General features: G+C 37.8%; 2 protein-coding genes across 7 annotated transcripts; one reads left to right on the forward strand and one right to left on the reverse strand.

Annotated features, from left to right (window-relative positions):
- Nucleotides 1–510: 510 nt before the first annotated feature.
- Nucleotides 511–11,517, reverse strand: dnai3 (dynein axonemal intermediate chain 3). 3 transcript variants are annotated; one of them, XM_079477678.1, is made up of 24 exons: nucleotides 11,436–11,460; nucleotides 10,983–11,105; nucleotides 10,433–10,489; nucleotides 10,253–10,312; nucleotides 9,623–9,807; nucleotides 9,443–9,547; nucleotides 9,178–9,330; nucleotides 8,018–8,208; nucleotides 7,793–7,909; nucleotides 7,510–7,700; nucleotides 7,137–7,261; nucleotides 6,959–7,048; nucleotides 6,697–6,792; nucleotides 6,423–6,530; nucleotides 6,260–6,333; nucleotides 5,514–5,664; nucleotides 5,329–5,413; nucleotides 5,000–5,124; nucleotides 4,822–4,885; nucleotides 4,549–4,679; nucleotides 3,708–3,912; nucleotides 3,503–3,594; nucleotides 3,293–3,415; nucleotides 912–1,265 (listed from the first exon to the last, which is right to left on the reverse strand). In XM_079477678.1, the coding sequence occupies exons 2-24, from the start codon at nucleotides 10,996–10,998 to the stop codon at nucleotides 1,119–1,121; spliced, it is 2,691 nt and encodes an 896-aa protein (XP_079333804.1). In that variant the 5' UTR covers nucleotides 10,999–11,105; nucleotides 11,436–11,460; the 3' UTR covers nucleotides 912–1,118. The 3 variants fall into 3 exon arrangements, with proteins under 3 accessions (XP_079333805.1, XP_079333806.1, XP_079333804.1); XM_079477679.1 differs by lacking the exon at nucleotides 10,983–11,105 and having other exon boundaries at nucleotides 511–1,265; nucleotides 10,433–10,486; nucleotides 11,436–11,517; XM_079477680.1 differs by lacking the exon at nucleotides 10,983–11,105 and having other exon boundaries at nucleotides 772–1,265; nucleotides 11,436–11,517.
- On the forward strand, nucleotides 11,501–21,337 carry mcoln3b (mucolipin TRP cation channel 3b). Of its 4 annotated transcripts, none has more exons than XM_079477683.1 (15): nucleotides 11,596–11,682; nucleotides 12,792–13,003; nucleotides 13,490–13,657; nucleotides 13,818–13,971; nucleotides 14,101–14,179; nucleotides 14,255–14,351; nucleotides 14,503–14,602; nucleotides 14,754–14,866; nucleotides 15,453–15,483; nucleotides 15,571–15,602; nucleotides 15,786–15,887; nucleotides 16,303–16,425; nucleotides 20,172–20,378; nucleotides 20,527–20,644; nucleotides 20,761–21,207. In XM_079477683.1, the coding sequence occupies exons 1-14, from the start codon at nucleotides 11,658–11,660 to the stop codon at nucleotides 20,602–20,604; spliced, it is 1,521 nt and encodes a 506-aa protein (XP_079333809.1). In that variant the 5' UTR covers nucleotides 11,596–11,657; the 3' UTR covers nucleotides 20,605–20,644; nucleotides 20,761–21,207. The 4 variants fall into 4 exon arrangements, with proteins under 4 accessions (XP_079333807.1, XP_079333809.1, XP_079333810.1 ...); XM_079477684.1 differs by having other exon boundaries at nucleotides 20,530–20,644; nucleotides 20,761–21,202; XM_079477681.1 differs by having other exon boundaries at nucleotides 11,501–11,682; nucleotides 15,453–15,602; nucleotides 20,761–21,303.
- The last annotated feature ends 1,275 nt before the right edge of the window (nucleotides 21,338–22,612 follow it).

The raw sequence follows: 22,612 nt of genomic DNA on the forward strand, positions 1-22,612 counted from the left end.
ATATTTGGGTTTTTTTAACGTGAAATGCGTCAGATGATCTCTGCTGTTTGTTTCATGGTTCTTGTCTAGAGATACTGTACGTCTGCTTTAATCTCAGCGCCGCAGACGGAGATTAAAGAAGCTTTATCAGTGTTGAGACGCAGCCAAGTAGGAGTCAAAACTGCCTTTGTTTTTTTTGCAGCAGGAAGAGATTAGTGCGAGAAATGTTTGAGATAGACGTCTGGTGCATTCTGGGTAACGTAGAACAGAGGACGGGATTGTTATGGTTGTACTGTGACGTGCTGACGGCCGAATATTTGAGATGTTTTCTATTTACAAATATAACAAGCCATGAGATGAAGAAAATAAAAGGAGTTTTTGAGAAAAGCACAATGACATCGCTTTAATCTCTTGATATCTCTCAGATATGTTCCATGAGATAAACAGTCAGAAATCTGAGAAGAGATTTAAAAAACGTGTCAAACTGAGCTCAGATTCGTCTCGTCTGCAAACAAAAGTCTTATTGGTGTCATCTCAATATCAACTCAAACATTTCTCATCACATTTCCTCAAACCCAGATTGTTTGACCTCTACAATCATTTACACATCCAGACACTCATTTGTTTTCTAAACAATTTTAAACATCTGAGACTAAATTGATGCTTCAATGAAACGACTGAGATCCTCACGGAATCTTTTGAGCTTTGAAAGAGAAACACCTGAGCAATGACTTTCTCCTGTGTGTGTGTGTTTGTTGATCAATGAAGGTCGAGCCGAACTTGATCAATATTGTACATTAGTGTGTGTGAATGTATGAAACCATATCAGCCTTCGTGGATTATCTGCCACACTCTTGAATATTTGATAAAGGTGCTCACTGGAAATAAAAGGAATCAGTAACTGGAGACCACGGAACAAAAACATCAATATTAGATTCAAGGTCACTGTCAACTTTACATAGTTTTATATAAAAAGAAAATCGTTTCATATGTTAATAAAATCCACGATTATTTTGAATACTAGTGTAGAATAAAGGTGAACTTGCTCTTCAGAAACCGATGAATAGATTTACAAACATGTGTCATATTGACCTTCACCACACTGAACTAATGTAGAATATATCATTGATGACAATATTTTAATCACAATGATGTTCTTCAGATGATTTACATGTCAGAAGATGCATGTCCTTGAGAATCATCTTCTCTAGATTCACATACTCTTCATATATCCTCTGAGCGTCTGCATTCGCCTCTTCTTCGGGTTTCTGAGGAATAACTGACTCCTGACAACAACACATCATGTGAATAATCAAACAAAATTTAACACCAGAAATAAATACTTTAAATATGACAAACGTACATTAAAGGGAAACAGCTGAAAAATGAAAATTCAGTCGTGAATTACGCGCCCTCAAGTCGTTTAACAACCCTGTGATCTTTGTTCATCTTCAGAACGTAAATGAAGAAAGTTTAGCAGAGATCTGGGAGCTTTCTGACCGCTGACCATAGACAGTAACGCACTTTGAATCTTAAATTGCGTTCCAAAGATGACTGGAGGATAACCGAGGGTGAGTAATTGATAGATCATGACAGAATGGTCATTTGTAAGTGGTTTTGATGGTACCAATGAGGTACAGATAATACATTATTGCTGATGATTCATGCAAAATATTCAAAAAGTAATGCACACCATTAGCAGAGAAAAACTCAGTAATATCTTAAAACGTGTTTATATTGTTCTAAAGCGATATGAAAGCCTTCAGGAGCATGTAGTCGAGGTCTGCAGAGGAGTTTAAGTGAGAAAGACAAACATCTGAGAGTCGAGCAGCATACTTTCATATTTAGTAAATACTGTATATTCAACGTGTCTGAACATATCTGAACGCATTCCACCTCAACTTGAGCTCATAACAGGTGTTTCTCATCACAGCTCAAACCCCGTAACAGAAATGTTCTAACTGAGGTGCTTAAAACAGGAATTAATATTTGTATTAATGGGGTAAAAAATGAACTCAATTCAAAGAGATAATAAGATCACTTTTCTAACCGTTATTGATGTTTACAGTGTAATTTGAAAATGAGAGTTATTTTGTACGTTCATTTCTAATGTAAATCACACTGACTGGGACTGCAAGGGCGTTACAGGGTTTTAATGCACACCTTCCAGCCAATCAGAATCCAGTATTCAAACAGACCATGGTATGATATATCATAAGTCATTTCAATTTAAAACAGAAGAGGCCAAATATATTTCTATTGTTTCTGCATTGTAGAGGCTGTGTGATTCTCGTTGTATTTTCTGGCATAAAAACACAAAAACTTTCAGATCGTCTTCATGAAAAAGTGAAATGCAGGGCGGACCCAAGCCTTTAGGGGGGCCGAAGCAGAATTTGATTTGGGGTCTCCCTGTGCCACAAAACAATCGACTAATGTCAATGTTCATCAGATTCAAGTCACTGATGTTTGCCTACAGGACTATCACTGGATCTGCAAAACTCCTTCACAACTCTTTCCTGGTGGAACATTCTTCCTCACTCGGTCCGGTCAACCACATCTCTCACAACCTTCAAAAAACTACTCAAACCCATCTCTTCTGTGAATACTTGACAGACAAATGAAAAAATGAAAAGTACACTAACCCTCTCTCTCTCTTCTCTTAACAGATATAGTTTTGGCTATTGTTGAAACTAGTATCTTTGTATTAGCACCGAATGTACTATTGCTCTTTTATGACATATCACTTATTGCTCCCTGAACTCTCTGTAAGTCACTTTGATAAAAGCGTCTGCTAAATGACTAAATGTAAATCCTTTGCATCAGTAAATACTATCAGATGTTCAACACTTCCATCATTAACAGTTGTCCAATATTGAATGTTTTGAGTCACTTACAGTATGTGGTGTGTTACACTACCTCTTCAGTTTTGAAGTTGAAAGAGTTCTAAGACGAGACAGTAGCACTGATTTCCTTTGTTTGATTGGTCACTGCTCGGTTCTGTATCCAGTTACTCAAGCTTCCTTTCATTAGATTGGCCACCTTATTTATTTTGATATAGCAATGTAGCTAAACTCAAAGCAAATCACAAAGTTGGACACACACCACAGACAAAATAGTGGGTACGTCCGTACGTGAGAAAATGTATTGTGAATATAACAAAAAAACTGTAATTCCATGTGCTCTTGGGGACCCCCAGTGGCGGCGGGGCCCTAAGCAGCCGCTTAGTTCGCTCATAGGGAGGGACGCATTCCGGTGGAATGTATGATTTCATTAATTTGAGCTTCTTGAGCCATTGAAATGTTTTCTGTCTCACCGTTTTTTTCCTCTGTTCTTCACTATCCGTCTTTTTCTTATCTTCCTCGTGTCTCATTTGACGTTTCTCAAAGTAGTTCAGTCTGTCCTCTTCTCTCTCAAAGTATTTCTTCACAATCTGCATCTGCAGATGACAAACAGCACTCTTTTGTCCTGAACCCTACTGAGTGCCCTACACAAGACCTACGAATTTGTTTTCATGACCTCTCACCTCATTGGCTGAAGATCTGCGGAGGGTCCAGGGAATCTGAAGGATGTGCAGCGTGCCGAGACGGTCGGATACAGCTAGAAGATGCTGCTTCACTACACGACAGTAACAACAGTCACACAACACTAATGAAATAAATCATGAAATATCTTGTTGTTCTATTAGTGAATTATTGGTTGTTCAAGAGGATGTGTTATTTATGGCGTACAGGAGATGCTCTTGGCTTTGACGCTGGTGATGGAGGCTGTGCTGATGTTCTGTGTTAGTGACGGCTCGTGGCTTTTCTCCAGCAGGTCCCACACATCCACACTTCCGTCCTCTTTCCCAATGAAGAAGACGGCCGGCCGAGACGGAGACCAGTGACCCACAGTATACATGATCGGAGAGCAGCGCGACTGGAGGATGGATCCGTTCTGTTACAGGATCAATGAAAACGTAAAACAGAACCAACCACAAAATACACGTGTTTTTGTGTCGTTTGTACAATCACAGCTTTACTACACAATACCATGGTAAACTATGGTTACTATAGCAAAAGCAGTGTTATTTGAAAGCGTCTGTTGGTTATATTTACAGTAATGTTAAGGTGTAGATGAACACGAGAGTAAAGTCAACACACCGTACAGATGGAGAAGTGAGTAAACATTTTCACAGGTTATTTCAACATTTAGGATTATTTACCGCAGTGTGTCGTATTTAACGTCAACATAAAATCTGATTCTCAGAGACATGAAGAAACTCAACTGGGCCGGAGATTTAACCACAGTTAAAGGTTATAACATGTTTAAACGCAAAAATAAATGTATTAATTCTATTAAATCACAACTTGATCATTTATTATTATTCTTGTTCTGGATGGTTTTAAGATGCTTATTAACAACATTTTTAAGTAGCTTTGGATAATAGCATCTGCTAAATGAATGACCGTAAACGTTTCTAAGGTGTCCTGCTGGCCGAAGTAAAAGAAAGCTCATGATTGAATGTATAATCCAAAGATATTGAATGGAGCTGATTTTATAGCTGTCAGCTGGTTTATGTCGTGTCCTCACCGTGAGCCCTTCTTTAAAGATGGCAAAACTCCAGCTGCCCACCGTCAGGATGATGTCTTTGAAAAACGGCGAGCGGCTGACGGTGTTTATCAGAGTATCATACAAGATAAAGCGATGAGTGGGTTTGGGACCTGACAGAAAACAACACCAATGTCTCTTTGTTATTCTTCATTTAGCTCACTATTTACTTTATTCTGGGACCTCCGGGAGCAACCGGAGGTTCAGGTTCTCCTCTCAACCATTAGGACTTTCTTGAACATTACTGTGTCTTACTGAACAGCCGTCCTGAGTCGTTGTCCTTCTCCATCTTCCAGTCAGTGTAAACTAGTTCACCATCCTGAACGAAAGCACATCATCACAGAATGTGATGAACAATGACAAGCGAAACAGACAGACATGAGGTGTTCATTTGGTTTTGTGTGCGTTTCAGTTTTACCATGTGTTATCTCACCTCTGTCCCCACATAGAGTTTAGTGCTGATGTGTTCAAGCGGTGTCTGGTGTTTGGCTGAAGGAACACGCAGCTGTCCGAATCCAGAACCTTCTTCACCCCCTGCGTTCTGTGCAGGTCTCTCACCTGTTCATAGAATGAATGCTTGACGTGTGTCTGATGTAGTTGGCTTTGATGTAAGCGTCTTAATGAATGTCTATTTTACACAAACAGTGTTGTGACCGAGAGAGTGTGAATGACACAGAAAGAGACACTGCTGCTATCAAACGCTTCCTCATGACTAGCAGGACAGAATATAGATTAGGACAGAATAAGATGTGATGATCTCACCTGTGGAATAGTCTACTGTATTATCCTTCAGACTGAATTTAAGAGGACTGTATTCACCACTAGAGCCGATCTTAAATAATGACACCTGTAGCAGAGGACAAACATACTGTAACTGTGTGTGTGTGTGTGTGTGTGTGTGTGTGTGTGTGTGTGTGCGCGCGCGTGTGCGTGTGCGTGTCACATACTCGGATGAATGGTTTCCAGGTCAGGTTGAGATGTTTGAAGGTGTCGGGGACGCCGTGAGGGCTTTCCAAAGGCTTCTCTGATTTCTTCTTTGTATCAATGAGAGACTGTGACGCGACACGAGGAGCCCGTACATCCCAGAATAACACACAGCTGAAACACACTCACAGTGAGTCAGACACACACACATACACGCACACACAGACAGACAGACAGACACACACACAGTTTGACACACACACACACACACACACAGTAAGACAGACAGACAAACAAACACACAGACACACACAGTTAGATAGACAGACAGACACACACAGTTAGAATGACAGACAGACACACACAGTTAGATAGACAGACAGACACACACACACACAATTAGACAGATAGACAAACAAACACACAGACACACACAGTTAGATAGACAGACAGACACACACAGTTAGAATGACAGACAGACACACACAGTTAGATAGACAGACAGACACACACACACACAATTAGACAGATAGACAAACAAACACACAGACAACACACTTAGTCAGACACACTCACACACAGACAGACACACACAGTTAGACAGACAGACACACACACACACACACACACACACACAGTCAGACAGACACACACACACACACACACACAGTTAGACAGACAGACAGACAGACAGACAGACAGACAGACAGACAGACACACACACACACAGTTAGACAGACAGACAGATGTGTGTGAGTGAATAGAGCACCTGTCAGGAGCACAGGTCACGATCTGAACACACATGTGACTGGAGTTCTCCACTGGAATCCCGTATCTGGACACCTGACCGACACATGGACACATCACTGGTGATGACTGGAGTTCAGCGTGTGATCTGTGATGTCTCAGTCACAGTGAAGAGTTTCATGTACCTCAAAGGTTTCGGGCAGCCACTGGATATCTGTGATGGGTGATGTGTGTCCGTTCTCTATTCCAGACACAGCACAGTACCTGACCACCGGAGGGTCATTCTTCTTATTCTACACACACACATTCAAAAATGTGTTTATTGTATATATGAAATAATGTTTGAATAAGGACTAATGCGACAAGATCACAAATTCAGGTCATAAAATTAGTCTATAATTTAATAAAATGTATTCATGTAAATATTATTATCTTGTTTATATAATATGTGACTAATACCTGTGTTTGACTCACTGGTGTGTGAGAGATGTTTTTGCCATCACTGCGTGTGTCCTGCAGTTTGTCCACGTGTGCGGAGACATCCCATAATACTATCTGTAAGCACGAAACAAATGATCATTTATAATGAATAATATAATAAACAGGCTTCATGTTTACATGAATTCACATACAACTAAAGAAAAGAGCAAACGTTATACATGGTTTAAACTATAAATATGTGATTTAAGCGTCTAACTCTGTGTAGAAAGACGTGGAGCACCTGTCCATTAAAGCAGCCGCCGGCGATGATGTTTGTGTCAGACGGACAGAATTGAAAACTCAGAACATCATCTGGACATTCCAACTGTAACTACACAGAAAGAACGTGTTTGTCACGCGACATGTTTCTATTTCAAGCAGCACACAAAGCTTTTCTGATCAAACACAAGGAAGATTACCTGTGGGTTTATGGGGTCAGATAAGCTCCAGAAGAGGATGTAAGACGGGTTTAACAAGAGTTTAGTGGAGTTATTGATCCGTTCCTCGAGAGTAAATCTCTCCGTCATGGCGACAGCGATCAAACCTGTGACAAACACACACGTTTACTGCACATTTGACTCTCCTGCAGAAAACAAGTTTGAGATTTGATTTGTTTGACTCATCGATGACATCACAAGTCAATATTAGTGAAGATCTCAAACATTTCTCATCACATTTACTCAAATCCAGATTACTACTTTACCTTTATTTATTTCTTCTATAAATAGTTTAGAGATGATACTTGAAACTAAACAGCGAAGAGAAACCTGCGAGTGATAACGTGATTCTGACCGCTGATGCTGGGATGCCACTGGATGTGACTGATGGTTTTCTCTTTGCTCAGGTTCAGGTCTGTGAATGACTGATATTCCTTCAGCTGGCTCTTAGTTTTTCCCGCCGGTGCGCTGTCATCCTCGCTGAGAGCCGTCCAGTCGTCTGAGAACACGTTCATGATGTAGTTCTGCTGCAGGGCCACTTCAACCCTTCACACACACACATGATGTGTGACACACGGTGAGTGTGCAGACCGTAAGTTTAAACATAACACCCCATTAACATGAGTGATGTGTTTCACCTGATCAGAACAGACGTGATGAAGTTCTTCATGTTTTCTGACTGCAGCTGATGCCTTTTCTCCTCGGGACTGAACTCTCTGGGTTCATACTGAGTCCACGTGTTCTTCGGATATCTCCTGTAATCCCATCATGTAAAGTGAAGAGAACATCGCAGGAGTCGGGAATGAAATATTAGATTTGTTTTCAACAGAGTGTGACAGAGATGTTTCATGTGTTTGTGTTACCACAGTGTCTGTGTTGAGGAGTCTGTGGTGTGGTGGACGGTCTGAACGGCCGTGTGTCTCTCCAGCTCTGTGATGTTAAACATCTTGTCCTGGTAAGACGCACACTCCACGTATCCGTCCCGAGCGCTGCGGTCAGAGAAACGCACAGGAGAACAGAAGTCTCGCCGCGGACGAGAGAACTTATACCTGAGCTGAAAACACACACACATAGACAGCTGCAATTACGTCTTTGCATTGTAATGCATACAACAAGTGAACGTATAGGTATACTGACAGTTAATATGGTAACGCTTTAGAATACAGCCCACAATGTACCGCATAATTAAACAGGATTTACAGCGTAACTAATAGTAACAATAATGTTCCTCTACAGTTCAAATCTGTAGATAAAAGGGAACAAGATGCAAAGTTCGGAGAATAAAGAAGCCCGGAAATTAAAAATATAAAAGATATTTATACTGTAAGTATTTTCACAGTAAAGGGAAACTATCTTAATATAACGTGGAATGCATGAGCAGCAGTATGCTATAATATTTTAGCGTGAACATAATTGTAAAGTTTTGACTTTAGGAATCATTTTAATTTGATTTATTTTAGGATTGTTGGTCACAAATCATGTATTTTAATTTTGAGTTATTACGAGTTATTTGTATGAGTTTTAATGTGTAAAATGTGCAAATCAATGTTGATCTTTGCGACTATAATCAAGTAGTTCAAGAGCGGTTTGATTTGGATGTTTATATGGCATGTAGTTCCCTTACAAATATAGTTTTAACTTTCCATACTCTTACCCCTTTATTCCACTGAACTTCACATATCGTTCCCCTTCATCTGCAGATATGAACTGTACATTATTGTTATAATTAGTTACGCTATTAATTCCTGTTCGGTACATCTCGTGCCTTAATCTAAAGCGTTACCGTTAATACTTGTAGCACATTTTTAGTTTATTTAAGTACACTTTGAAGTATACTCTACTAGTGCAGTATTTTTATATTGCAAGTGCACTTGTAACATTTATATTATATTTAGCACTTTAAGTATTCTAGGTATTATTATTATACTTAAAATAAAACTCTAAGTCTACTTTCTTTTTGTTTGTTTGTTTGTTTATTGAAACATATAGCACACTTAAATGTCCCATGATGCATCTGTCTCACTCTGGGCCTGGTGCGTGTGACCGTTTCTTCCTCGATCTCCTGCTCACTTCCCAGAGAGATCCACGGATGAGGCTCTGGTGTTTTTGGTACGATCCCGTCCTCATCCTCTTCATCATCATCTATCAGCTCCTCTTCGTCACCCTGCACTGGAGGCTGCGAACACACAATAAAGCGCTGTTTGAGTGTATGAAAAGTCCATTTTTATCGTCCCGGTAGACAGACACGTTGAGTCGGGTGCGTGAGCTTGTGTTTGATGTGTTCACACCTTCAGCATGTTTTCCTTGGCTTCTTCCGTGAGCACCAGATAGAAACACTGACCGAATGTGAAGTCTCTGTCGAACACCAGCAAGAGTTCATCTTCAGGATATTCCTGCAGAAAACAGCATTGATTTCACTCTTTCACATCGCACGCTTTAGATTCATCGTTCTGAACAGAGACACGGACCAGAACTGTATGTTTAACAGGACTGAAGTCAGACACGGCCGCTCTGGTCTTCATGTCTTGGATGATGTCTTCCTTTTTTATCAGTTTATAAGGATTTTCCCCGGTTACGTCTTCATCCGCTCGGCAACCGAACAGCTCCTGTGTGAAGGAGGTCAACACCATTGGGAAGATATAGTCGGGGCGACCTGTTGGATACAGTTTGTTTTACATCCGTTCAACATGAACTCCAGACAACTCACTTGTATTCAAAGTATACACTTTATCCGCATGTGTGTTCCCTGAGAAGTGAACCTGAACGCGGAATGCTTTTCAGAACTTTAAACACACACAAAACACAGGAGAAAAGAGATCTGTGTGTGTGTCTAGACATGTTTTTTGTTTCTCAGTATCTAGATTCCGATCGTGGCTCTTGGATGAAAGGAACAGACTGAATGAATTCATGATGAAGATGACGCAGAGATGCTCGAAACTGATACAGACATCTGAGAGCAGCTTCAATCTGATCCCGGATCAGCAGGTGGAAAAACAAACAGGACGTTGATATACGACTAACATTATACGGAGTAGAGAAGAACAGAACAGCTGATATATGTTGATGTAGATCAGATGATTTCAGTATAAAACACTCACCGTGGGATTCTGCTGCACCGTCTTCAGGAGAGGGACAATTATTCTCCTTCTTTTTACCTGCTAAAGAAACATAAGACATTACAAGACAATACTGAACACAGATTCATATGAATGAACAGTGTTCTAAGCACATACATGATGGGAAAGTGATTTTTAGATGTTTTTGTCAGATCATTTTACCTTTTCCTTTCTTTTTAGTGGCCTGGGGGCTCGGTGAAGTCTTTGAGCTCATATCTGCTGATGAGAAGAAAGAATAATTCAGTAAGACAAACTATCATGTATGTGTGAATCTGTCTGTATGTATACAGTATGATGTATATGTAATCAACAGTTGACAAGCGTGCGACACCTGCTGGCGAAAACAAACACGACACGCTGACATTTGTTTTGACAATTATTACGTTTAAGTTTAAACCATGAACTTGAGAAACAACATTCAAAAACAACGAATGTAATCTCAAAATGTACTTCGTATTTATTTTTAAGGTTTAATGGGTTATGATGAAGTCATTTTATTAAGCAAAGTTATTACCCCAGTATTATAGACGGTACTGCGCATGCGCACGTTTGTGACACCCCCCAACTAAACTTCCGGTAAACGTTCAACAAATCGTTTATTTCATCAAATTACTATACAGTAAAGAAATAACACAAATTAACATAAACATAAATAAAACACATATAAATATTTATATTATTAGACACTAGCCAAACACAAACCGGAAGTTACCTGGGGGAAAGTGCATCCGTCTATACTACTTTGGACCTCATTGCTTTATTTTGTTTTGCTCTCAAAAACATACAAACAACATAAGACGAACAACATACAGGGGGATAAATAGAACAGACCCTACTACATATACAAAAACAAACAAATAATAAAAACATTATTGTTACTCATAACATTTTCCAAAGAACACATATTAGCACAACAAGTACTTTTTCGTCTGCTTTAACGCATACTTTTAGTACGTGTACTTTTTATTACCACTAAAACCACAAATGTACGAGTAAGTATATTTTAAACATGCCGTTTCCACTATAGTTGAACTATCAGTCTGCCAAACAGAACAAGCTTACTTCACTTTTACTGTGATAAACCATGATATGTATGGCACTGGTATATACGCGTTTTCTGTTAACTTAAATATAAAAGTTTAGTATAATTCTTTATAAACCTCACCGTTCAGCTTTTATGCGCGTGTAGGTCTCCAAAGCAATAACAGACTGTTACTACGGGTTACAGCCACGCTCATTTGATCGACACGCCATTCATCCAATCCGCGCGTTATGTCGCTGTAGCCCCGCCCCTGCATGTCTGGCGTCACGGCGGAGCTCGTTTCACTTTGTAAATAAAGTTTGTTTTGTATTTCTCGTCGCGCTTCTAATGAGAATGAATGAATGAATGAAGTTCACATCGTTACCTGCTGGTGAGTTTATGTCATTGTGTTTAATATCTCTTGTCTAAAAAAGTAAACATCCGATACATGTATTTAATAAATCTATGAATATTTAATGATGGGAACTGTTGGTTTAACTGTAATTGTGTGTGTGTGTGTGTGTGTGTTTCTGCTGGTGATGTGGGACCCTGTAGAGCACCATTACCCCAAAACACACCACACATGTACTTATAATGGCAAAAGCTTTCATATGTTATGGTAACCATTAGTGAACATTCAATCACAACCACATCAGATCACTTAAAGTGAGAAACGCATTTAAATCACAGTTTATTTGATTATAATCATAGTTCACAGGGTGTTGATGGGGCACAGGTATGATGATGTCACATGTTTATCACATGACACTGCTGCTTTGCCTTCTATCTAACAACTTCTGAAGTGGAAGAACAACATTACAGCACATCTTTTATGTCTACAGTATATTAAACATTTATGTTACTAAAAAGACAAATGACACTTAAAGTGTTTAACTTTATATTAATGTCAGGAAGTGAAATCATTATATGAATGTAAACCCGTGCCGTTTTAGAGAATGTTTAAAAGAGATTTTTCTTCTGTGGTGTGTGTTGATTATAAATTACATTTTCCTGCTGACATAACAAAACTAGATTTGTATTGAGCGGTACAGATTTTTGAAGGAAACATAAACTGGAATAATACAATTTGAAATGTTAGATGTACAATGCCTTCATAATTTAAAAGAGCAAAGTATTGTTGGATTTTTTTCTTTCTGTACATATAGTTTGTTTAGAATAAAATACATTAGTATTAAGGTTTAGCATCTGAATGAAAGGAGCGTGTTTAATAATAATAAAATCTGTAAGTCTGCATAATTTTAGGCGATTTGTGTTTGTACAAGCTGTTAAACTACATTAAGGGTTTGTTTGAAAATCCTTTCAAGTGTGTTACAGGAGAAATGATGCCGGCTTTAGCTAAATTCACGAATAAGTTTGTAAATAAGTTGCTGTGAACGGCAGTAAAACTCTCACTGAAATATTACGCTGTTTTATTGAGAGCATACAAACATTGCATTTGATTCATCACATTTAAAGACGGCTGAATATTATGTTTTTCAGACATGGATGACTTCAGTGAGGCCTATTTATGTGTCATGGACTCAAACATGAACAGCGACACAAACCCTCAGCCGGAGCATGAAGAGCTGGAGAAGTTCAGGAGAAAACTCAAATATTTCTTCATGAACCCACGTGACAAATACAAAGCTCGTGGGAAAAAACCCTGGAAACTGATGCTTCAAATCATTAAAATCGCCGTTGTCACCGCGCAGGTAAAGAAAGATATTTAGAAAAATGTTAGGGATAAAATAACATAGTGTCAAATTGTAGGAAAAATGACAATGGTAGTCAAAAGTGCCCCAGAACTGTTTGCTCTCCTACATTCTTCCAAATATCTTCTTTTTTGTTTTTCTCAGAAAAAAATTATAAACGAATTTCTCCTACTATGGTAGTCAAGGATGTCCCGGAAATGTCAGTTGCTAACATTCTTCCAAATATCTTTCTTTGTGTTCATGAGAACAAAGACATGTATACACATTTATATGAGAAAAAGATGACAAGATTTTAATTTTTGGGTAACAAAAAGGAGTTTTAAAAAAAGTTCAATGTTGGTTTGACAAAGCTTTCATTAAAATGTGGAAATCTTTTGAACTGGAGCTGTTGCTAAGGTGTTGCTAGGGAAATGCTAAATGGTTAGCACTGTAGGGTGTAATGTAAATGTATGTTTGCATTCAAATGTGTGTGTTTTGTGTGTGTAGCTGGTGTGGTTCGGTCTGAGTAATCAGATGGTGGTTCAGTTTAAGGAGGATAATCTGATGACGTTCAGACATTTGTTCCTCATGAACTTCACCGACACCAGCAGAGACTCTTCCGCCGTTTACACACAGCGTGACGTCCACGCGCACATCTCGTACGCCGTCCAGCAGGTGATTTATGGTTGGTTAAATGACTCTGTGGGCTTCTTCTGTTTAGTCTTAAATAATTATTGACTTTTGATATAAATGACTAGTAACTTGTCGCAAACAGAAGGAAAATGAGAAATTCTGCGTGGAAAATTTTGGTGCAAAATACATTTTTTCCCTGCAGTTTCTCATGTTGCCAAATATAACGGTTGGGAATCATCACTATCAGAGAGAAGGAGACGTTTACACGCCTCTCACCGTCTGCCAGCAGTTTTACAGTAACGGAAGCATCTCACCAGCCGATGAAACCTTCAACATCAACGCTCAAGTGGATGAAGGTACAGGAGTCACATGACACAAACACATTATTTATCTTATAGTTTATAATCACACGTGAATGTTTCAAAGTGAGATCGTCACGTTACGCTTGTGCGGGTCTGGTCTGATCTTCTGGTGGTTTCTTTCAGAATGTTTCAAGATTTACCCGATGGTTCCCTCTTCACCCCTCACATCACATCCGCTGAATCTAACACTGAACTTTGAAAGGTATCATCATCCAGTACAGTTAAAGTGACGTACGCTTGAATCAAAGAGCGATGTGAAGTGTTGTTGTTATTTCAGACTGTTGTCTGTGATTGTGAAGTTCACTCTGAAGGCCATAAACCTGCAGACGGTTCAACATCATGAGCTTCCAGACTGTTATGTCTTCAACATCATGGTACATGTCACACGACCCTTCCGTCATCTGTCTGTGTCTGTTTTACTTCAACATTTATAAACGGGAAATGTTTCCGGTGCATGCTGGTTTTTCCGTACATGATCCCGAGCACGAGCATGTGAAGATGAATCAGATGTGTGTGTTTAAACAGATCAGCTTTGACAACAGGCCTCACAGCGGCAGAATCAAGATTGATCTGGACAATGATGTGGACATCAGTAAATGCAGAGACTGGACTCTGAATGGAGCATGTGAGCTCAGGTTTACGCTCCAAACACAAAAGAAGAATTTTTAAAGAATGTTGATAACCAAACAATATAGAAATTTATTATAATAACACTTTCAGAATGTTTTATGCTTTTTTAATCTCATGTCAATGATCTGGTGTTTTTGTCTTCATAGCAGCGAGTAATATATATATGATGGTTGTGTTTGATGTGGTGATCATTATAACGCTCGCGGTGTCTCTGGTTCTCTGCTCGCGCTCAGTGAAAGCCGGAGTCCTCCTGCAGTTTGTGAGTTTCTGTCCCTCATGAAAAAAAAGTAGTATATTATAGCATTGCATTTAGTTGATGTATTCTACAGTATTTTTAAATGATAAAGTATTATTTTTTAGCTGGTTTGTTATGTGCTTTCGTCCTTTTATTTTATTCATTTTGGATATGGTTTATATTTCATTCTTTCAGTTATGCTTCAACTTAAAAACATTTTAGTTTATTGCTCAGGCAAGACGTTTTTCAAAGACTTTTTATTAATATTTAATTCGATTTGAGTTAACAGAAAGGTTATATACATTTAGAACTTCTTATATTTACTAACCATGTTTTTGTTTGTTTTATTTGTAGTAAAACCACGGTTAATTCTGAGATAAATGTTAAAAACACTTGCAACAGTTTGATATAGTAAATACCACAGTTTACTACCGTACTTTCTTATTTTTCATGGGATTCTTGTCTTTGAAATCTTTTGATAAGACTATCAAGAATTGTTTAAGCATTCATTGAGATGAAGTGAGATAATTAACCCACAGTGCTGGATTTCTCATTATTAAAGTTTCATATTCATTGGAGTGTTTTCTCATTCGTGATGTTTATTGTGCAGGAATATGTGACGTTTTTCTCCAGCTGTTACGGTAAGCGTGTGTCTCTGTCTGACCGGATGGAGTTTATAAACGGCTGGTATATTCTCATCATCATCAGTGATGTTCTGACCATCACAGGATCTGTGCTGAAGATCATCATCCAGCTGAAGGTAAGGTCACTGAGCTGAGCTCTCATCCAATCAGACGTTACATCACATGTGAAGGGCGGAGTCTGGGGAGAAGCTCTCTAATCTCTATAGATACTGTATACAAAATGTATAAAGTGCAGTTAAATGAAGAACACTAAGATTGAATGGACACTTCGTGTGTGTGTGCTGCTCTTTTTTTTGTAGGCTGTGGCAAGTTATGACTTGTGTAGTATTCTGCTGGGCTCCGGCACAATGTTTGTCTGGATCGGAGTTTTACGCCACATGGGATACCTGAAAAAATACAACGTATGATTCCCTCATCAACACTTTAGTTTACAGCTAAACAATCACACAGTTTAAAACTAAGAGCTTTAAAATGTCATCTTCCAAGTTGATGTTGATCAAGTTCAAAACTCATTCCAGCTTTCAATTGGCTGTTCAAAGTCATATACTGTACAGTCAAACATAACTCAGACTAATGTTACTTCTGGACATTTGTTTGGTGATACTTTGCTTGAGAATCAACACCAAAGATATACATTCATTTTATGTATTGCCATAGAAAGTCATATTTTTAAGTTTGTCATTTTAGTTTCTCAATATGTACTTACACTAACAATCTATTAAAATGTTACTCGACAAGCTAACAAACTCTTTGTAAGATGTAATTGTGTTCTGCCCTCTAGTGGTTGTGAGGTGTAAGTGTGTTTCATCTGTTCAGATTCTCATCATCACTCTGAGAGCAGCTTTACCAAACGTCATCCGCTTCACCTGCTGTGCTGCCATGATTTATCTGGGCTATTGTTTCTGTGGATGGATCGTGCTTGGACCCTATCACACAAAAGCAAGTCATTCACATTTGCACTTTCACCTCACCAAAAAAACATTCATTACAACTAGAGATGCACCATAAATTATCAGCTATGTGGAAAAATGGTCCTTCCTAATGTTATCGGTATCGGCCGATAAATGGTCCTTCCTAATGTTATCGGCCGATAAATGATCCTTTATAATGTGTATCAGTGTCGGCCGATAAACGAGCCTTTATAATGTTATCGTATCGGTGGATAAATGGGCCTTTATAATGTTATCGTATCGGTGGATAAATGGTCCTTTCCAATGTTATCGTATCGGTGGATAAATGGCCCTTTCTAATGTTATCGTATAACATTTTCTAATGTTATCGTATCGGTGGATAAATGGCCCTTTCTAATGTTATCGTATCGGTGGATAAATGGCCCTTTATAATGTTATCGTATCGGTGGATAAATGGCCCTTTCTAATGTTATCGTATCGGTGGATAAATGGCCCTTTCTAATGTTATCGTATCGGTGGATAAATGGTCCTTTATAATGTTATCGTATCGGTGGATAAATGGTCCTTTATAATGTTATCGTATCGGTGGATAAATGGTCCTTTCTAATGTTATCGTATCGGTGGATAAATTGTCATTTCTAATGTTATCGTATCGGTGGATAAATTGTCATTTCTAATGTTATCGTATCGGTGGATAAATGGGCCTTTATAATGTTATCGTATTGGTGGATAAATGGGCCTTTATAATGTTATCGTATCGGTGGATAAATGGCCCTTTCTAATGTTATCGTATCGGTGGATAAATGGGCCTTTATAATGTTATCGTATCGGTGGATAAATGGTCCTTTCTAATGTTATCGTATCGGTGGATAAATTGTCATTTCTAATGTTATCGTATCGGTGGATAAATGGGCCTTTATAATGTTATCGTATCGGTGGATAAATGGGCCTTTATAATGTTATCGTATCGGTGGATAAATGGGCCTTTATAATGTTATCGTATCGGTGGATAAATGGCCCTTTCTAATGTTATCGTATCGGTGGATAAATGGGCCTTTATAATGTTATCGTATCGGTGGATAAATGGGCCTTTATAATGTTATCGTATCGGTGGATAAATGGGCCTTTATAATGTTATCGTATCGGTGGATAAATGGCCCTTTCTAATGTTATCGTATCGGTGGATAAATGGGCCTTTATAATGTTATCGTATCGGTGGATAAATGGCCCTTTCTAATGTTATCGTATCGGTGGATAAATGGCCCTTTCTAATGTTATCGTATCGGTGGATAAATGGGCCTTTATAATGTTATCGTATCGGTGGATAAATGGGCCTTTATAATGTTATTGTATCGGTGGATAAATGGCCCTTTCTAATGTTATTGTATCGCCGATAAATTGTCATTTCTAATGTTATCGTATCGGTGGATAAATGGCCCTTTATAATGTTATCGTATCGGTGGATAAATGGCCCTTTCTAATGTTATCGTATCGGTGGATAAATGGCCCTTTCTAATGTTATCGTATCGGTGGATAAATGGCCCTTTCTAATGTTATCGTATCGGTGGATAAATGGCCTTTCCAATGTTATCGTATCGGTGGATAAATGGCCCTTTCTAATGTTATCGTATCGGTGGATAAATTGTCATTTCTAATGTTATCGTATCGGTGGATAAATGGTCCTTTATAATGTTATCGTATCGGTGGATAAATGGGCCTTTATAATGTTATCGTATCGGTGGATAAATGGGCCTTTATAATGTTATCGTATCGGTGGATAAATGGCCCTTTATAATGTTATCGTATCGGTTGATAAATGGCCCTTTATAATGTTATCGTATCGGTGGATAAATGGTCCTTTCTAATGTTATCGTATCGGTTGATAAATGGCCCTTTCTAATTTTATCGTATCGGTGGATAAATGGGCCTCTATAATGTTATCGTATCGGTGGATAAATGGGCCTTTATAATGTTATCGTATCGGTGGATAAATGGGCCTTTATAATGTTATCGTATCGGTGGATAAATGGCCCTTTCTAATGTTATCGTATCGGTGGATAAATGGCCCTTTCTAATGTTATCGTATCGGTGGATAAATTGTCATTTCTAATGTTATCGTATCGGTGGATAAATGGGCCTTTATAATGTTATCGTATCGGTGGATAAATGGCCCTTTATAATGTTATCGTATCGGTGGATAAATGGCCCTTTCTAATGTTATCGTATCGGTGGATAAATGGGCCTCTATAATGTTATCGTATCGGTGGATAAATGGGCCTTTATAATGTTATCGTATCGGTGGATAAATGGCCCTTTCTAATGTTATCGTATCGGTGGATAAATGGCCCTTTCTAATGTTATCGTATCGGTGGATAAATGGCCTTTCTAATGTTATCGTATAGGTGGATAAATTGTCATTTCTAATGTTATCGTATCGGTGGATAAATGGGCCTTTATAATGTTATCGTATCGGTGGATAAATGGCCCTTTATAATGTTATCGTATCGGTTGATAAATGGCCCTTTCTAATGTTATCGTATCGGTGGATAAATGGGCCTTTATAATGTTATCGTATCGGTGGATAAATGGGCCTTTATAATGTTATCGTATCGGTGGATAAATGGCCCTTTATAATGTTATCGTATCGGTTGATAAATGGCCCTTTCTAATGTTATTGTATCGCCGATAAATTGTCATTTCTAATGTTATCGTATCGGTGGAAAAATGGGCATTTATAATGTTATCGTATCGGTGGATAAATGGTCCTTTCCAATGTTATCGTATCGGTGGATAAATGGCCCTTTATAATGTTATCGTATCGGTGGATAAATGGCCCTTTCTAATGTTATCGTATCGGTGGATAAATGGGCCTTTATAATGTTATCGTATCGGTGGATAAATGGCCCTTTATAATGTTATCGTATCGGTGGATAAATGGTCCTTTCCAATGTTATCGTATCGGTGGATAAATGGCCCTTTATAATGTTATCGTATCGGTGGATAAATGGCCCTTTCTAATGTTATTGTATCGCCGATAAATTGTCATTTCTAATGTTATCGTATCGGTGGATAAATGGCCCTTTCTAATGTTATCGGTACAGGCCGATAATAAAATGTAGTCCAATGTATTATAGCCGATAAATCATAAATCATTTCCTCTGGGTTAAGATTCTTTGGCTGCTCACAGTTCAAATCCAGCACAGTTCTGTCTTTCTGTCGTAATCATTCACTTACTACTTTTAGCAAAACATTGTTGATGTAGGTACAGTATGTAGATAACGTATTTATGAATGTGTAAATTATAGGAACAAAAGCATATTGTTTGAATCAGACTGCTGTCTGAAAACATTCTGTCTTGAGACCTGTTAGACATGTGGCTAATTAGAACACTTTTCTGGGTTTGCAGAATCTTTAACTAAATATACATTATTTTCAGGGGAAAAGGGAACTAAGGGTTACCTTGTTTTCTGCAGTCATTGTTTTCATATAAAAGCAGTTTAAAACCACCTTTTTCCTTTTGTTTCAGTCTTATGGAATTTTATATTTATATTAAGATACTGTATATCGGCCAATATATCGGTTATCAACAAACAATGTTAAGGAATTATCGGTTATTGTTATTGACCAAAATGTACATATCTGTGCATCCCTAATAACAACCAGAAAGGTTTCATACGTTATCAACATAAACATTTTGACACAACATGTGTACATGACATGTGAAGGAGTCTCTCTCTCTCTCTCTCTCTCTCTCTCTCTCTCTCGGTCCATCAGTTCCGGACTCTGAACATGGTGTCTGAGTGTTTGTTTTCTCTTATAAATGGAGACGACATGTTCAACACATTTAAGATGATGGAGCAGAAGAGTTGTGTGGTGTGGATCTTCAGTCGGGTCTATCTCTACACGTTTGTGTCACTCTTCATCTACATGGTGCTCAGTCTGTTTATCACTCTCATCACAGACACCTATGACAACATCAAGGTAAGAGACAAAAATGTTGTGACCCAGTGAATACAGTCATTGAAGCTGACAGTCACTCATCTAATATTTTTTTATCTAGAATAGAATATTGAGTGATGTGTTGAATCAAATTCTGTGATTATTAAATAACATTCATTTTTGTGTTCAGCAGCAGCAGATGGAAGGAGAGCCGGTGTCAGATCTTCAGATGTTCATCACGCAGTGTAAACCAAACACATCAGTGTGAATGAGAACACAGAAACACACCTTATCTGCTGCATGTACAGGTGACACGAACATCCAACATAACACACTTTCAGTTGTTATTATTGTTTATTTTTGAGGTGAATTATTGAAACACTGAATGTTGCTGTCTTTACGAAATGTCTTTTTGTCATTGAAGCAACACAGATCCAGTGAGAAGATTGACTGTTAGATCACAGACGAAAAACATTGTTCAGCTCAGTTCACAGCTGTCTAAACATCAGAAACCAATCAATGTCAGGATCTTAAATAATTGATGTATTGTTGTTAATGAATTGATGCTAATAAACTCAGAAGAATCCATCAAAGTTTTCCTTTTAAGTTTTAAAATGTTTTCTGTTTTAAATGAATTTTTGAATGTTTGAAATGTCTGCATATGGCTCTATATCTGGTGATGATGTTCAGTGTTCAAGATTTGACTTTATTTGCCCCAATCGGTTCCATAGATTTGTTATTTATTTATTTATTTATTTTAATCAGCCCATTTTGAGATGAATGTTCATTGTGGCTGAGACCATTTGTGTCAACTTTCCAATGTTAACTTTATCAAAATGATGCATTAAAGATGTCCTTTTAATTTATTTTTTATATGTGTACTTTAGGTTCATTTAGGACAAATAATGCAAAAATGCTGCAGTAAAAACTCTTAAAGGGTTAACGGTAAAAACCTCACATATACACTTAAACAATAGCCATTTACAAAACATTGACTAGATGTTTTTAGGTATTATTATTTACTGTGAGAACATTTATGTTCAACAAAATTATACGTTTACGGTAAAATTACATTTAAATAATTTATTTTGTATGTATGAATAACAGTCAACATACAATTTATAGTGAAAGGGGCCCTTTGTGATTATGCACCTACACATTTTTAAATCTTTAAATAATTCTGTTTCTACTTAATTTGTTATCGGTTATGAACATTATATTTTGCTTTCAATGTTTCCATCTTTAAATCTATTCACTGCTCTACACACATCTGCATATTGAATAAAGGCTCTATCACTATATTAAAATTAAAAACATAATATTTGATTATTATACATTTTTTATGGACACTTGATTTACAATTGATTATTATTAAGTTTAATTGATTATTATTATAATTTTTTTTATTTATTTATACACATACATAGTAAAGTGCTACTTAAAGTACAATAAGTGTATTATCAATTTCTTAAAGTGCTATTAGATGCTGCAAAATGCTGAATCTAGTTTGGTATACATACAGCACAGGCATATTTGAGCTTTAAGAAATTTGCAAAGCTTAGTAGGTTCTATTTTTGTAATATTAAGCAGTGATGATATGCGAGTGGTTTCCGGTCTAAAATCTTTAGTGCTTGTTTGAAAAGTGACTCCGTTTTTTTGAGTGTTGTGGCGCTTGTAAGTGACCAGTTTGTAAAGCCAGATGAGAAAGGATCATAGAGTGAAGAAAGATTTTGGCTACTTTATGTGACAGGGATGGTCTAATGAATCTAAAGTTAGCAAGATTAAATTTAACAGTTTTTGATAAGCTTTTTATATGATTTTTAAAATACAGTGTTGGATCTAATACAATGCCAAGGTATTTGAATTCGTATACTTACTGTAGTTCTTCTCGGTTTAAAAATATATTTGAGCGAGTCACTTCAATGTGCCGCTTCGAAAACATCATGCAAACAGTTTTTTTGGGTTCAGTAGTAGACATGATTTAATGAGCCACTCCTGTACATGGCTCAATACAGATGTAAGTGACTGAGAGGCTTCTTGAACAGTTTTTGCATGTGTAAAAATTACTGCATCATTTGCATACATTAAAATATTGGTGTTTTGGCATACAGTAGGCAGGTCGTTAATGTATAAAGAAAAAAGAATAGGGGCAAGTATGGAGCCTTGTGGAACCCCTACTGGACATTCTAAATAGGGAGATTTGATGTTGTCAATAGAGACACAGTGTATTCTATTAGCTAAGTACGAGTTCATCCAGCTGATGGCTTGTTCGGAGA

This window comes from Barbatula barbatula (assembly GCF_947034865.1).
Source record: "Barbatula barbatula genome assembly, chromosome: 17".
NCBI classification, from domain to species: domain Eukaryota; kingdom Metazoa; phylum Chordata; class Actinopteri; order Cypriniformes; family Nemacheilidae; genus Barbatula; species Barbatula barbatula.

What these genes read in the sequence shown, in the direction of transcription:
- dnai3 (XM_079477678.1), bottom strand. An exon ending in AACTCTATGTGGGGACAGAG is followed by an intron (nt 4,886 to 4,999) that starts GTGAGATAACAC and finishes GCTTTCGTTCAG; the next exon opens with GATGGTGAACTAGTTTACAC. An exon ending in GCAGATCTTCAGCCAATGAG is followed by an intron (nt 3,416 to 3,502) that starts GTGAGAGGTCAT and finishes TGTCATCTGCAG; the next exon opens with ATGCAGATTGTGAAGAAATA.
- mcoln3b (XM_079477681.1), top strand. Translation starts at nt 11,658, where the DNA reads ATGAAGTTCACATCGTTACCTGCTG. An exon ending in CAACGCTCAAGTGGATGAAG is followed by an intron (nt 13,972 to 14,100) that starts GTACAGGAGTCA and finishes GGTTTCTTTCAG; the next exon opens with AATGTTTCAAGATTTACCCG. An exon ending in AGATCATCATCCAGCTGAAG is followed by an intron (nt 15,603 to 15,785) that starts GTAAGGTCACTG and finishes TTTTTTTTGTAG; the next exon opens with GCTGTGGCAAGTTATGACTT.